Source organism: Camelina sativa, chromosome 17, assembly GCF_030686135.1.
Source record: "Camelina sativa cultivar CO46 ecotype springtype chromosome 17, ASM3068613v1".
In the NCBI taxonomy this organism is placed as follows: domain Eukaryota; kingdom Viridiplantae; phylum Streptophyta; class Magnoliopsida; order Brassicales; family Brassicaceae; genus Camelina; species Camelina sativa.
In genome coordinates, this window is record NC_141896.1 from 16,584,821 (window position 1) to 16,600,085 (window position 15,265).

The 15,265-nt window shown below is 36.1% G+C and overlaps 2 protein-coding genes and 2 pseudogenes across 3 annotated transcripts; 3 read left to right on the forward strand and 1 right to left on the reverse strand.

Annotated features, from left to right (window-relative positions):
* The first annotated feature begins 1,875 nt into the window (after nt 1-1,875).
* On the forward strand, nt 1,876-2,934 carry LOC104759420 (uncharacterized; annotated as a pseudogene).
* Nucleotides 2,935-5,711: 2,777 nt separating this feature from the next.
* LOC104741166 (ribonuclease 3) lies at nt 5,712-7,011 on the forward strand. The gene is made up of 4 exons (XM_087496975.1): nt 5,712-5,915; nt 6,010-6,165; nt 6,353-6,551; nt 6,657-7,011. Exons 1-4 carry the CDS (start codon nt 5,826-5,828, stop codon nt 6,878-6,880), a joined length of 669 nt encoding a protein of 222 aa, XP_087353101.1. The 5' UTR covers nt 5,712-5,825; the 3' UTR covers nt 6,881-7,011.
* Nucleotides 7,012-7,933: 922 nt separating this feature from the next.
* LOC104743510 (putative F-box/FBD/LRR-repeat protein At1g22000 pseudogene) lies at nt 7,934-9,464 on the reverse strand (annotated as a pseudogene). Its single transcript, XR_015587516.1, has 3 exons — nt 8,502-9,464; nt 8,287-8,424; nt 7,934-8,208 (listed from the first exon to the last, which is right to left on the reverse strand). The product of XR_015587516.1 is annotated as a putative F-box/FBD/LRR-repeat protein At1g22000 pseudogene (transcript).
* Nucleotides 9,465-11,553: 2,089 nt separating this feature from the next.
* On the forward strand, nt 11,554-15,029 carry LOC104756855 (beta-1,3-galactosyltransferase GALT1). The gene is made up of 8 exons (XM_010479507.3): nt 11,554-11,751; nt 12,158-13,061; nt 13,151-13,386; nt 13,484-13,765; nt 13,855-13,983; nt 14,068-14,247; nt 14,333-14,440; nt 14,528-15,029. The coding sequence occupies exons 2-8, from the start codon at nt 12,281-12,283 to the stop codon at nt 14,738-14,740; spliced, it is 1,929 nt and encodes a 642-aa protein (XP_010477809.1). The 5' UTR covers nt 11,554-11,751; nt 12,158-12,280; the 3' UTR covers nt 14,741-15,029.
* Nucleotides 15,030-15,265: the final 236 nt, after the last annotated feature.

Genomic DNA, 15,265 nt, shown 5'->3' on the forward strand with positions numbered 1-15,265 from the left:
AAAACAAACTTGGAGGCTTCTTCATAACTCAGATTGTCTTTTCTCAAGATTTTTTGAAAAGTAGATACTTTGCTTCTTCTGATTTTCTAAATGCCCCTGTGGGGAGAAGTCCATCGTATGGATGGAGAAGTATTTTGTTTGGCAAAGATATCCTTACTAAAGGTATGAAGAGAGTTATAGGAAATGGGAAAAACACTCATGTATGGATAGACAACTGGTTATTTGATGGTACTACTAAAAGACCTGTTGGAATTCAATCTCTGATGAATATTAAACTGCAAGTTGCGGATTCTTTCAACCATCATTCAGGCGTGTGGAATGATAATATCTTACGTAGTCTGTTTCACCAATCCGAGATTCAAAGCATTAAGGCTATAAAACCGAGGATAGGTTACAATGATTCATACTGCTGGGGTGGAACTACAAATGGAATTTACTCTGTAAGTTCGGGTTACTCTATGATGTTTCGGCTTAGAAAAAAAGAAATTCTTGCATCTGCAGAAGCTCGTCCTTCTAGAAATCCGGTGCTACTAGCTTGCTGGAATGTGGCAACCTCTCCAAAAATTTGTATCTTTTTGTGGAAAGCTCTTAACGGAGCTCTTGTAGTTACTGAAAGACTGAGAACAAGAGCAATACAGGTGTTTGATGGTTGCATGTTATGTGGAGCAGAGATTGAATCTATCAATCATATACTTTTTCTTTGTCCTTTTGCTTGACAAGTTTGGGCCCTGTCTAACATTCCCTCTCCGTTTTTGGGTTTTGGCAACTCAGAATTTGCGAATATGTATCATTTTTTCAGTCTGGAAAATAGGGAGACATCCTTTGAGGAGCTTAAGTCTGCTTTTGCATGGATCTTGTGGCATCTATGGAAAAACAGAAATAAATTGTTATTTGAGGGTATCAATGTGTCTCCGCTTGAATTGGTTCAAAAAGCTTGGAATGATACGACATAATGGTATTCAGTTCATAGTCATGACTCCCTAATCAAGAAAAATTAATGTGCTCAAGATGAAAGGTGGATTCCTCCTTTAAATTGGTGAGGTAAAATGTAATATTGGCTTCTCTTGGTCCAAAAGGTCTTCTATGTCCGGAACTTCTTGGGTGGTGAGAGATCATTTTGGAAATGTCATATTCCACAGTAGAAGATCTTTTGCATTTGTTAACTCTATCTTTCAAGCTAAAGTTAACAGTTGGGAGTGGGCCTTGGAAAGTATGGCAAGTTTGCATTTGGAAAATGTGACTTTTGGAGCTTCCACTTTGGAAATTATACAAGCTATGCACAATCCTACGCTCTGGCCAGCAATTGTAAGTTATATTGAGCCTCTTATTCTCTACGGTAGAGAAAAACCGAACTGGTTTCTTCTTTATGAACCTCCTAAGTGTAACATTGCTGCATCTCTCATTGCTACCAGTGTTACTTTGGATATGAGAATGTCCTCCTATGTTGCTCGTGGTTTCTCCTTTTGGTTAAAAGGTCTCTTTGAGAACGATCAGAGATTGCTTTCTTTTTCTTTTAACTAGCTCTCTCCCTCTGTTACCTTGCCTAGGTTGTTGTGGTTTTTTACCCTTGTTTGGTTTTCTCGCTAGAGCTAAATTTTGGTTTTGGTTGTTCATTGTTAATTAGTTACATTGGGTGTTCCTGAAACTTCGCAGAAAAAACAAAATGAGAAGACTTTTTGGTTTTCGGAGCGGTGATTATATTGTTATAATCATTTTTCTTTGGGTTGCTCTCCCTTTTGTCTTCATTGACTTTTCTAATCTTATCAGATAAAATCTAAGATTTCTTACTTTCTCTTTTTACCTAAATATTACTATATATTACCTCCTCTCGTTATTCTTCTTCTGTAACTCTCCTTCACTGTTACACCTTGTCGTATGACTGACGAACTTTGGAATGATTTACAATATATGGTTCTGGGACGAGATGACCCGGAACTGTTTATTCCCCACGTAGCTTATGATGGTGTTTTAGCTAGAAACAGGGTGAGTTTGATTGGGCGTCCTCTGAATACGGATGAGCAAGAGCTTAGGCGTGTGATCCTTGCTTTGCCCAACTCTTAGGGTCTTTCTGCGAGGGTTCATGGTCGGGTGTTGGATGATAGATATGTTCAGTTTTGGTTCTGTTCGGAGTCTGACTTAAAATCTGTTCTCAGGAGGGGTCCTTGGTTGTTTAATAACTGGTTTGTTGCTCTGCAGAGATGGGAAGACTTTCCGGAAGATGACTTCCTCACCTTTATTGACCTCTGGGTCCAAGTAAGAGGTATCCCTTTACCTTATGTTTTTGAATCAACTGTTCGGTTCATTGCGAACAATACTCTTAGAGAGGTTGTTGAACTGGATTTCAATGAGGAAACATCCACGCAGATAACTTTTATCAGGATGAAAGTCAGACTTGGAATAACAGACCGTCTTAGGTTCTTTAGAAGAGTCCGTTTTGAATCAGGGGAAGGGGCAATGATTGGTATTGAGTATGAGAAACTCATCAGGATCTGCACCAATTGTTGTTGTATCAACCATGACTCTAATCATTGCCCATATCTTGCTCCCCCGATCTATCATGAGGATTGTTTAGAGGTTCCTGTAGATCCTATAGCTCCCGTTAGGGAAGAAGGTGAGGGTTCCAATCATCACTATGCTCACGAAGAAAATCAATCTGACCAAATCTCCTAGTTATCCTCCTACTCACCTATCTCACAACCACCGAGACATTTTAACCCTGCACCTAACTTGGAGGAATTCCTTGCTGTTCATCATCTTCAAAGAGGTCCTTCCTTGAGTTCAGAATCTCTGAAAGTCTCTCCTGAATTCAGAAGAACTACAGGAAGGAAAGCTAAAGACAAGTATGAAATTGGGGAGAGCTCTAAGCGCAAGAAAGGGAAACATATACTGATGGAGCCTGCAAGAAACACTCGCCAATGCAGAAAGGATCCATGAGTGAGGTTCTATCCGGTTAATCAGGATCCTCCATGAAGGTTTCAAAGGAAATCTCTAATCTCAGAGAATTATCTGATTTTTCTCTGAGACTCTACCTTTTGGTTTATGGTTTTTAGCATGCTTAAATAATAGTCTCCACTTGTTAGGTTAAGAATGTGGATGTTAGTTGCACTAGTTGGTGTATCCTGGAATTGTTTTTTTGGTAAAGGATCAAGGTCATGGAAGAAATTCATGAAGACCTAGTGGGAATCCTTTTGCAGACCAGGAGATGGTGTAGGAGATTCGATCATTACTCTTGCTCATGATGTATACATTAAGTCTAGGCACAATGATCTTCATTGTATGAGAGGCCTTAATGAGAGGTGATGCCGATGAGCCTACTGCACTATCTTCTAACTAATTTTAAAGCTTATGTTGTAACTTAATGTACTTAGCTATCAAGCTTGTTGTAATAACTTTGAATCTCCAAAATGGTTTCTCCATTGATGGATGATGCTGTAGTTTGTTATCATATATAAAAGGAACTTTTTGAAAAAAAATAAATTACTATATACTTAATATCAAACACTCGCTATTATTCTCTTTTTTATTTATTTGCTATATACACTCAAAATTCTTCTATACTAAAAAGATTTTTTTTATATAAAAAGACTTTTCTATACGACTTGTTTAATTCATGGTGAATCGGTGATGGTAACACTACTGGATATGGTGACACAAAGACCTATTGTTGCTTAGGGCATCTCCAATGGTCCTCTATTTTTGCCTCTATAATAGAGGAACTCTATAATAGAGATGAGTTTTATTCCAATGGTCCTCTATTCTCACCTCTAAAATAGAGATTGCTATTTTTTCCTCTATTTATAGAGGAACTCTATTTTTTTTTTTACAAAGGTTTCTCTATAAATAGAGGAAAAAATAGCAATCTCTATTTTATAGAGGAAAAAATAGCAATCTCTACTATATAGGAAAAAATAATGTTTCTATTTTATAGAAACATTATTCTATATGGCCAATTGGCACAAGGTTGAGGTAGTGGAAGATAAGGTAGAGAATGATGATGATCTCATTGAATCGTTGGTAATAGACTTATGAGTTTACCAACAGAGAGTTTCATATATTAATTAAAAAGTATAAAAACATTCATGTTGTTTGCTTGTGTTTGTATAAAAACTTGTAATTGAAAAAGCCTATTTTATAAATTAACGATTCAATTTCGTTTCCTACGAAAAAAGGAAACACTAAAGCTTTATAAAAGCAAGCCATAAAACAACGCAAAGTAGCCTAATGAGAACAACGTTGTTGAAGGAGGCTGTTAAGTGACATTGGAATGGACCTCTTTATCTTTGCTGTTGTGTGACATTGTGACGGCAAAGCGAACATAATCATACGTGTATCTCACTCAAAGCCATGATTCTATGCATGTACGTGGAAGACATGAGAGCAAGGCATACATGTTGCTTCCTCCCCAAGGAACATTCCCTATGGCACATGGCTCTCGCTCATCACTCTCTCGTGCCCATTTACCTTTTTTCTTCTCCAGTTTATCAACCTCTGTTGCAGTTGCTGTTACCAAGAGGCTACATAGAGAGATGCCATACTCAATCGCCTCTATGCATATCTTTTCCTGATTAAAAGGCATTAATTGTTGCTCCAACGCTCCCCCACCATATTTACAATGCATCTCCTTCACAACTCCAGCGACAGTATGTCCTCTTGGCTCTTGTTGTAAACACGTCAGTGGATCATCTTCATTATCCCTTGATCAAGTTCATGATGGTATTCCTTGTCTTTGCTTTTTTGATCAGCCATTCTCTAGAAATTAACGTATCGATACGTAGCATCCTTCTTGTTTTGTTCACACAAACTTTGACTTAAATCTATCTTCGTACGTACGTCCTGACCAAATCTTCATGCTTTATCTAACGTACGGTAGATACAAACTTTTTTTTTCTTTGAAATGAAGTTAGCTACAAACAATTTCCACCTTCTCCAAAGGTTAACCCAACAAATGGACCATTCTTAAATTTCGCATCCACCTTACGTACCATAACATGGTAAGGATCACTTATCAAAAGAAAAACATGGTAAGGATCACCACTAGTTTCTAGTGTGGTTGTGTTGGAAATGGGAAACCGTGTTCTATTGAATATAAAGTTGCACACTGGAATAGTATTGGAAGCCAAATAGCCAAAATGCGTCGCATCAAGACCTTGACGTTTCCGGGAAATGGTTTACCTTATGACACAAGGGTCTTTATGATTTCTATGTGAATAGTGTATATGGAATACCAAAACTTATAGTCGAAAAAGAAACTATAATTTATTTTTAAGAAAAAATTGGAAATAAAAGATAAATATTGGAAAGATTAGCTTTTTTTCAATCTAAGTATTCATATATTTTTTAACTATTCAGATACAAATATATTACGGCGTCCATCGCTATTAAGAAAAATAGATAATTATTAGATTCTTAGAAAAAATCAATACAATTCGCTACTCTGTAACTCTTATATCTTAAAACTTGACCGGCAGTGGATTTGACACGGGTAAGGTTCCTCCAAAGCGCTTAAACATGCGTTTAAATAAAAAAAAATATTTTATAGTTGAAGCTTGATGTAAAGTTTGCCTTACGATATTACTTTTAAAAGCGTTGGAGCTGGAAATAAAATTGCTTGCACGAAATTCTAACCTAACACAATTAAGCATTCACATACCAATCACACGTCACGTCCCTCTACCCAAAAGAAAACACACACGTCACGTTAATTATATGACTTATAAAAACAAAACCTAAACTTTTAATTCTTCTCTCATCCATCCTTATTGGTTTTCCACAGCTTTGATTCCCACAAAAGATTTGATTTTTCCACTTTTAAATATCTTGAGGATATGAAATTCTTCATGTGTATTCTAGCGTTACAACAACTATACGTGCAAAGTGTCGCCCAGGATTTCGATTTCTTCTACTTCGTGTTACAGGTAAAGTTCATACTTCATACATGTACGTATCTACAAGAATCGTCATAGTACTTATAAATTTGATGTTTATATGTGTATCTGCATTGCAATGCAGTGGCCTGGAGCGTATTGTGATTCAAGACATAGTTGTTGCTATCCAAAAACCGGTAAACCAGCTGCGGATTTTGGAATTCACGGTCTATGGCCTAACTACAAAACCGGTGGATGGCCTCAAAACTGTAACCCTGACAGTCAATTTGATGATTTACGGGTTTGTATCTAACTTATTATAAACACAATACGTTTTATTTCATACAAACTAAATAACTTAATAAAAATATATTTTTGGGACCATTAATTGTAAGTTTCTTATCTGGATATCACAAAATAGATTTGTATATTAGAATTACAATTTTTTTTAATTGTAAATCATTAATAAGAATTGAAAACTAATGAAGGTGTCTGATCTGATGAGCGAGTTACAAAGAGAATGGCCAACTTTGTCGTGTCCGAGCAATGATGGTATGAAGTTTTGGACACACGAGTGGGAGAAACATGGCACATGCGCAGAGTCCGAGCTTGACCAACATGATTACTTCGAAGCCGGTCTCAAACTCAAACAAAAAGCTAACCTCCTTCATGCCCTAACCAATGCTGGTACAACATTCACTTCTTTTGCTCCTCGAAATTATCTCCATTGTTAGTTATGTGCAAATGGATGTTCTTTTCTTATTATATATTTCTTTACTTGCCATGATGTAGGGATTAAACCGGATGATAAATTTTACGAAATGAAAAATATTCAAAATGCAATCAAAGAAGCAACTGGATTTGCTCCGGACATAGAATGTAATAAAGACTCGTCACATAATAGCCAACTCTATCAGGTTTATCTATGCGTTGATACTTCGGCCTCCAAATTCATCAACTGTCCTGTTATGCCACATGGTCGATGTGACTCTCGAGTTCAGTTTCCCAAGTTCTAATATTTACGGCTGAATATAATTCTTTTTATTTATTTGCGAAAAACATTATATCTGTTGGTTTTTATTTTGTGTTTCTTACAACATTTAATTGTAATAAATAATATATAATTGGATGGTACACTTGATTTGCATCGTTGACTTACAAATTTTGTTTCTATTCGATTTTTCACAAACACAAACAAATAAAATGAAATGGTGAACTCACAACCTAATTATAATTAAGTAAAGCATAAAAGGGTAGCTTGGATAGTTAAATTAGCTATTGAAAGAGACTCCCACGGTAAAGTTTGTCAAGCAACATCAGCCACTCGAGAGAGGGCAGCTTGATAAAATCGTAACAAGAAAGTCTTGGTCTTTCTATATCACGTCGAGAAGACTAAGATATACGAGATATGGTAAGCAAGAAGGGAAGAAATTAAACATCCACAATGATCTGGTTGGATATAGTTAAATCAACGAGCGTGTCACATGTGTAAATACTTGTAATCCCACATCTATGCTTAATGACCCCACAAAAAGGACCACCAAAAGCAACCCACAGATGTTGGGACTATTTATTCTTAATTCCCAGCACCCACTAAACATTATTTCCTTTACTTCTTTCTCGTCCCTGGGTGAGACTTGAGTCACTTGACTATGTACACACAAATCACATATGTATCTCTCGAAGTCTATACACTATTTACGAAAACCCAAGTTTTCAAGATAAAAAAGGAACAAAAAAAAAAGCCCCATTTTTGTTAACAATGAGCGCTCATTTTGTAACCTTAATTAGTCTCGGACTATGGACTAAGCAACAACAGGTCTTTGTGCCACCATATCCAGTAGTGTTACCATCACCGATTCACCATGAATTAAACAAGTCGTATAAAAAAGTCTTCTTCTTTTTTTTTTTTTTTTTTTTTTTTAGTTTTAGGAGAATTTTGAGGATATATAGTAAATAAATAAATAAAAAGTAACAATGAGAATAACTGTGAGTTGTCACATGAGCAACAATGCTACACTATTGATATATAGATGATTAGTACGTCAGAAGAAGTCATTCCCTTAAACCTCCATTTCATTTAAGTGGGGAACACAAGCCGAGATGATGTTGAAATCCTAGGCATAGATTCCAATTCTTTTTGTGTATCTTCAGGATTACAGGTTGCTATGAAGGAGATCTCTACTGTGTTTAGACACTTTGAGTTAGCAAGAATGTATGTCACTAGTTGTCTCTCATCTCCTCTTCCTCCATAGCCTCTCCAGAAAAAGATCTCTAGATGAGATGACAAGCATTCGGGAATAGAACTCGGCTGATTCCAGGATGGTGGAAGACCTTCGATGCACTGATATCAATACATATACTTTAATTCTATGTTCATGTAAACTAGATTGGCTTGTCTTCCGTGGAGCAGGGTACTTACCGTTTCGATAGTAAGCGATTTTAGTTTAGGAGAATTTTAAAGCAAAGACATAAGTGGTTCCAACCAATCTACTGAGTTATCTGGATAAAAGTAAATCTCAGTGAGCCGAGAGAACTTGGTGGCGCTACAGCATGCAGCCTGTGATAGAAAAACAAAATATTAGTTGACGAAGCAACATGGAACAAATGAGAGGCCGGGGGATATATAATCGCTACCATTGCTTTGGTCAAAAGTAAGTCCAGATGTATGACAGAAGAAAGAGATTGCAGAAACTTGTCACTGGGGTTATGAACATAGCTGAATGATGCCACATCAAGGCAAGGCATATTATCTATCAAGATATCCCAAACATCGTCGAAGTACAAATTTTTTAATGCGAGGGAATCTATGAACAACGATCCAATGAGACAATCATCATCCACTGCTTGATCCTCCTCTACCTCATCAACGTCAAAATCATTCCTCAGCCAATTAGTCCTATAGAATAATGTTTCTAAGGAAGAAACTTTCACTGTAAAGTCTTTCAAGGTGTCATCCTCATGTCGATACACCGACAGCCACTTGAGAACAGGGGAACTTGATAAAAGCCTAACAAGAGATTCGTCGTCTTTATACACCACGTCGTGAAGACTCAAATATAAGAGAGATGGTAGGAACGCCGGAGAGGAAACATCCACTAGAATCTCGTTGGATAGAGCTAATTCAACGAGCGTGTCGCATGTGTAAAGGCACTTAGGAAAGCTTGTGGGCTGTGCGGTCCATAGGAGCTTGAAATCTAACACTTCCACACCTCTATTAACTGCGTTCTCAACCCACTTTCCGACATCAACGTCAACAGGACAATGTGGACCAACTTCGACAATCAAACTATATAGTTTCGGTGCCTTATGGAGTTGCAATGACTTTTCAGTAAACCACCCAACGCTCTCGCTGCCATCGTCTTTGAACTCGAGCCTAGGCAGCATCGTCCAGACATAACGCCATCGTTTAGACAAGATTGAAGTGGCGACTGCATCTTTTGTCTGGACGTAGTGCAAGATCCGCAAGAGCAAATCGTCCGGCAAATCACAGATCCTAGATCCGATTCTCTGACAACCTTCGGTTTCTATAACAGTTGATAGATGCTTATCGTTGTGGAAAATATCCCACAAAAAAGACCAACAACTAAAGAAACCCATAGATTTGGTGGGATTTTACAACTACGTACCTAAACGCCAATGGAACGAACTTCTTTCTCGTCGCTGGCTGTGTGACACACAGAAAACCCTAATTTAATTTACACAAAAGTAAGCCTTAAACAAATGTTTATAAAAAGAAACTAGAGTTTTAGCCACAAAATAAAAATAAATAAATAAATAACTATAGTAAAGTAAAGTTGCCCAACTTGTAAAAGTAAAACTGTTAATGTTACTTTAATAGTCAATAATACCAATCGATCCCCATTCTTACATATAATTGTTAATTTTTCTTATGAGGTAGGTACGGTTCAAAAACCTTCCTTCAAATACAACCATTGCCTTGACTGAGGAGTGAGGACGCATTAATTAAGCTGTATGTACAAATTATAAGAGGCGGAACTGGAGTTAGAACAAATGGGTGAATTTTAATTCATCTACTAGAGCATTTGTCGAACCAGTCTTCATGGGAACAGCCTAAATCTCGAGTAAGCACAACCTAACTCCCGAGCTTTAAAGGCATGGGAGTGTTTATATCCCTTATTAAACATTTGACAAATATTATTTTGAAATATACAACAATGGTTAAATGTGAACTACCAAATATGTGTCGAACCATTTTTCATGGGGTAAATTTGATGTGTCTTTTCATCACTTAAGCCACAACTGCAGAACTGTTTGATTGATTTATATATATATATATATATATATAATGTTGGCATTTATCTTTCGTATTATACAATAAATACACTGTTTCAGACAACAAAAAGTGAGCAAAAGTTTACATCTACGACTACAATGATAATTCTTGTTGAAAAACGAAGTAGAAGAAAACCAACAAAAACTACGGTAATCTTTGGTCAACAAAAATTGAAAATTTTAATATTTCTATAAAAACATACAAATTATATTTCTGATATGTTAATAATTATATCAAATGTACATATATTATTTGGTTGTCACTTCGCTTGGTACATTATTTTTCCATCGTGAGTAATTTAAACTAAGATAGTGTGCTTACAAAGTCATCATGAATGTTGCTTTGAGTCTTAATGTCAGTTAACTTGAAAAGTACAGTCATATTTTGTTGTTTTTTTTTTTGCTTTTTTGCCTCTGATCTCATCCAGCCATGAAAAGAAAAGAGCAAATATATCGAGGTGTTAATCCTAACTGGTATGTATGTATGTATGGTGGTGCGTAACAAATGAAAGCACCCTCAAATCTCTTACGCTATCACGACTTTGGAACTTGATTTACGCTTTGAAGATTCAAGCTTCAAAGTCTCGTTGATATTATGTTTGGTAGTCATAGACTCAATATTATTAAACCAAAAAAAGGTTTAGTCAAAGTAATACTTTTTATAATACATAAAAGTTATTTAAAAAAAAAAAATTGGTTAAGTCCAAGGCAAACCGACAAAATCTTAAAATATATATGTAATATTACTTAAAAAAAAAAAAAGATTACTACAGTTATAAATTAAGTTAAAAGATATATATATATATCCTACTATATTAATTGAGAAGTACAAATATAAAAGTAATCTTAGAATGTGTAAAAAATTACATTCAATTGTCATTAGAAAAACTTAATTAAGATTAAATAGTTAATTAAATAAATATTTCTAATTAAAAAAACGAAAATAGGGAAAACATTTATTTTTCAAAAATCTATTAGAATCAAAACTAATTTGTACTTAAAAAACTAACAGATAAATTTTTTTTTTACAAATATTTTATGGGCAGATTTTCAATAAATATTTTTAAAATACAAAAATTATAATATAAACAATAAATTTTTAATCACAAATTATTATAAATAACATAATAACAAAATAAATTATTACAAATTTTCATTAAAAAAAAGTCTGCGGGATAATACATAGTATTTGTTTATTTTCTTAATATAGTACCTTATATATATATTTAAGAAAATAGTCTAAAAGTTCTTTTTTTTTTTTTTTTTTTCAAGATATTAATTGGTTTAACTGTTTAAGATACCAAATTACAGGTATCTTCTTCTACATTTTTTCTTTTCACCGTTTTTAAATTAAAAATAAACTGTATATATAGAAGAATGTAATAATTCAATAAAAGAACTATGAAGAAAAAAAAAAAAAAAAAAACCAACAAACACCATCGCTTTCACTGCTGGTGGAATGTGCTTAGATAATACGATACACAGAGCAAACTAGTTAACCGTCAGAGATCTGAATCCCACTTTACTCAGCAAATATTTCCGGTGTACCGGATTCTTATTCCGGAACGGACATTGCTTCCCGTTTGGTTCTGTAAGCAGATTTCGACTTTCTTTTTTTTATGCATTTGTGAGTTTTGTCATCTTTGTAGTTGATTTAGTAAGTTCTTCTATGCAAGTGTGAAACTTGTGGTTCTGGGTATTACTGATTTGATCGTATCTAGTGATTTCGAAGTTGCCAAGACTTAAGTCTTTTGTGATTCTCTTGAGTTTCAATTTTCCCAGGCTCCCTGAAAAATCTGATTTTTTTTTTCTTCTTCTTATAGTTAAAGCTTTGATGTTGTTGGATCTTGTGAAAACTGCATTATCCTGGATCTGTTAGAATGACTCTATAGTTAATTTGAGTATGATTTTTGAAATTGAATTGGCTTGTCCTGCGAGAATTTTGTATGTATTGTCATTTGTCAATGATCAAAAAACCATCTTTTTGTGTGTTTCAGGGATTGATTGAATATAAACATTACGTACATTGTTGAATCTTGATGATCTTGCCCACGTGAGTACAATCCTGGAGTTTCTATATCTCTTCTTATTGCTGCTTACTTGATTTTGGCTGAAAAGAAATGAAGAGATTTTATGGAGGGCTTCTTGTTGTATCAATGTGTATGTTCTTGACGGTGTATAGATATGTCGACTTGAAAACTCCTGTTGAGAAGCCTTATATTGCTGCTGCTTCTCTTGTTGTTACTACCAACACCACTCTTCCTATGGAATGGCTCCGGATTACACTCCCTGACTTCATGAAAGAAGCGAGGAACACTCAAGAAGCGATATCTGGTGACGATATCGCTGTTGTCTCGGGTTTATTTGTTGAGCAGAATGTGTCTAGAGAAGAGAGAGAGCCTTTGCTTACTTGGAACCGTTTAGAAAGCTTGGTTGATAATGCACAGAGTTTAGTTAATGGAGTTGATGCTATTAAGGAAGCTGGCATTGTTTGGGAGAGTCTTGTGTCAGCGGTTGAAGCTAAGAAACTAGTTGATGTAAGTGAAAATCAAACGAGGATAGGGAAAGAGGAGCTGTGTCCTCAGTTTCTTAGCAAAATGAATGCTACTGAAGCTGATGGGAGTAGTCTGAAGTTGAAAATTCCTTGTGGTCTGACTCAGGGTTCCTCCATCACAGTTATTGGCATCCCCGATGGTCTTGTTGGGAGCTTCCGGATTGATTTAACGGGACAACCCCTTCCAGGGGAGCCTGATCCGCCTATTATTGTACATTATAATGTTAGGCTTCTTGGTGACAAGTCTACTGAAGACCCTGTAATTGTTCAAAACAGCTGGACGGCATCTCATGATTGGGGAGCTGAGGAACGCTGTCCAAACTTTGATCCTGATATGAATAAGAAAGGTGAATGCAAGTATAGTTTCACCGGCTTACATAAATGTTGTCACTTCATCTTCTATGAATAAGCCTGTTGATATCCTTATAATACACAGTGGATGACTTGGATGAATGCAACAAGATGGTTGGTAGAGAGATGAACCGAACTTCTTCAACTAGCTTTCAGTCCAACACTTCAAGGGGCATTCCCGTAGCCAGGGAAGCATCTAAACATGAAAGATACTTTCCTTTCAAGCAAGGTTTCTTATCCGTTGCTACACTTAGGGTGGGAACAGAAGGAATGCAGATGACAGTTGATGGGAAACATGTAACCTCATTTGCTTTCCGCGATGTAATATCATCACTCTTCTTCTTCTATATCACTGCTTTTAGCAATCTTTTCACTCAAATGCTTAGATTCTTATTTGGGTTCTTCATCGTTTGTTCAGACACTGGAGCCATGGCTGGTTAGTGAAGTACGGATTACAGGTGACTTTAGGTTAATATCCATTCTTGCCAGCGGTTTGCCCACATCGGAAGAATCAGAGCACGTTGTTGATCTAGAGGCACTAAAAGCACCTCCCCTTTCACCATTAAGGCCACTTGATCTCGTTATTGGTGTCTTCTCCACTGCAAACAATTTTAAAAGACGTATGGCTGTAAGAAGAACATGGATGCAATATGATGATGTAAGATCTGGAAGAGTTGCAGTTCGCTTTTTTGTTGGCCTTGTAAGTTTTCTCCCTGTCTGAAAAATATCTGGTGTATGTTGGATTTGCTTAATTCTTAATCTTAATATTCTTTGTTGTTGATAATGAAGCACAAAAGTCCTCTTGTCAACCTGGAACTTTGGAATGAGGCTCGGACTTACGGTGATGTTCAGCTAATGCCTTTTGTTGATTATTACAGTCTCATCAGTTGGAAAACACTAGCCATCTGCATCTTCGGGGTAATATGTCTTTGTCATATCTCTTCCTAGACACAGTTTAGTAGTCTTTACCGTTTTGCCTCACTAACTACATATTTTAAACAGACAGAGGTTGACTCAGCCAAGTTCATCATGAAAACGGATGATGACGCCTTTGTTCGTGTAGATGAAGTACTACTTTCTTTATCAATGACCAACAACACTCGGGGGTTGATATATGGACTGATCAATTCTGACTCTCAACCTATTCGAAACCCCGATAGCAAATGGTACATCAGTTATGAGGTACAACACAATCCTGACATAGCCATGTAAGCAAATAGACTGATTTCTGATTCGTTTAACGAAGTTTTACACACAAAAAAAACAGGAATGGCCAGAAGAGAAATATCCACCATGGGCACACGGTCCAGGCTACGTTGTATCCCGGGACATAGCAGAATCGGTTGGCAAGCTTTTCAAAGGTGGAAACCTAAAGGTACTACTAATCTATGTTAACTCCATTAAATCACATTTCCGGATTCACATAGAAATGGAATATGAAATCTTGAAATTTTGGATATAGATGTTTAAGCTAGAAGATGTGGCAATGGGGATATGGATAGCTGAGCTGACGAAACATGGTCTCGAGCCTCATTACGAAAACGATGGAAGGATCATTAGTGATGGATGCAAGGACGGCTATGTGGTTGCTCATTACCAAAGCCCCGCCGAAATGACTTGCCTCTGGCGTAAATACCAAGAAACCAAACGCTCTTTTTGCTGCCGCGAATGGTAAAACTCAAAACGTAAACAAAAAGTACATTCTTCAACCCTACTTTTTTGGTTTGACGTGTGCGTCCACAGGTACATAAGAGAAAAGAGTTCCTTTAATATGTTGATTCTTTAGTCACAAAAATATTTGATCTCCTTTTGTTTGTTGTTCAAGTGGACTAGATTTGCAGTTTTAGATTAGGAGTGTATATTACTTGTTTCACTAAGATGTACTGGTACTGAAATTTACTAACTGATATTGTTTAATTCGATGGGAGTAGATATCATAAGAGCATATTTAAATGCTTTCACAATTTCATATGAATCTATTGTTGCTGCTTACTCTTCACATACGGCCTCGTGTAATCACAAGGGAGTGACACATGACAGCCTCGACTGTTGTTGATCCCAAAATTCCAGAAACACCCTTTGCTGTCTTTAAGTTTACGCTCAAGGTGTAAGGAGAATATAGAGAAATTATCATGTTTGAGTCAGATAAAAAATGTGACATAGGTCTGCTAATGGATAAACATATCGATAAGATCAATCA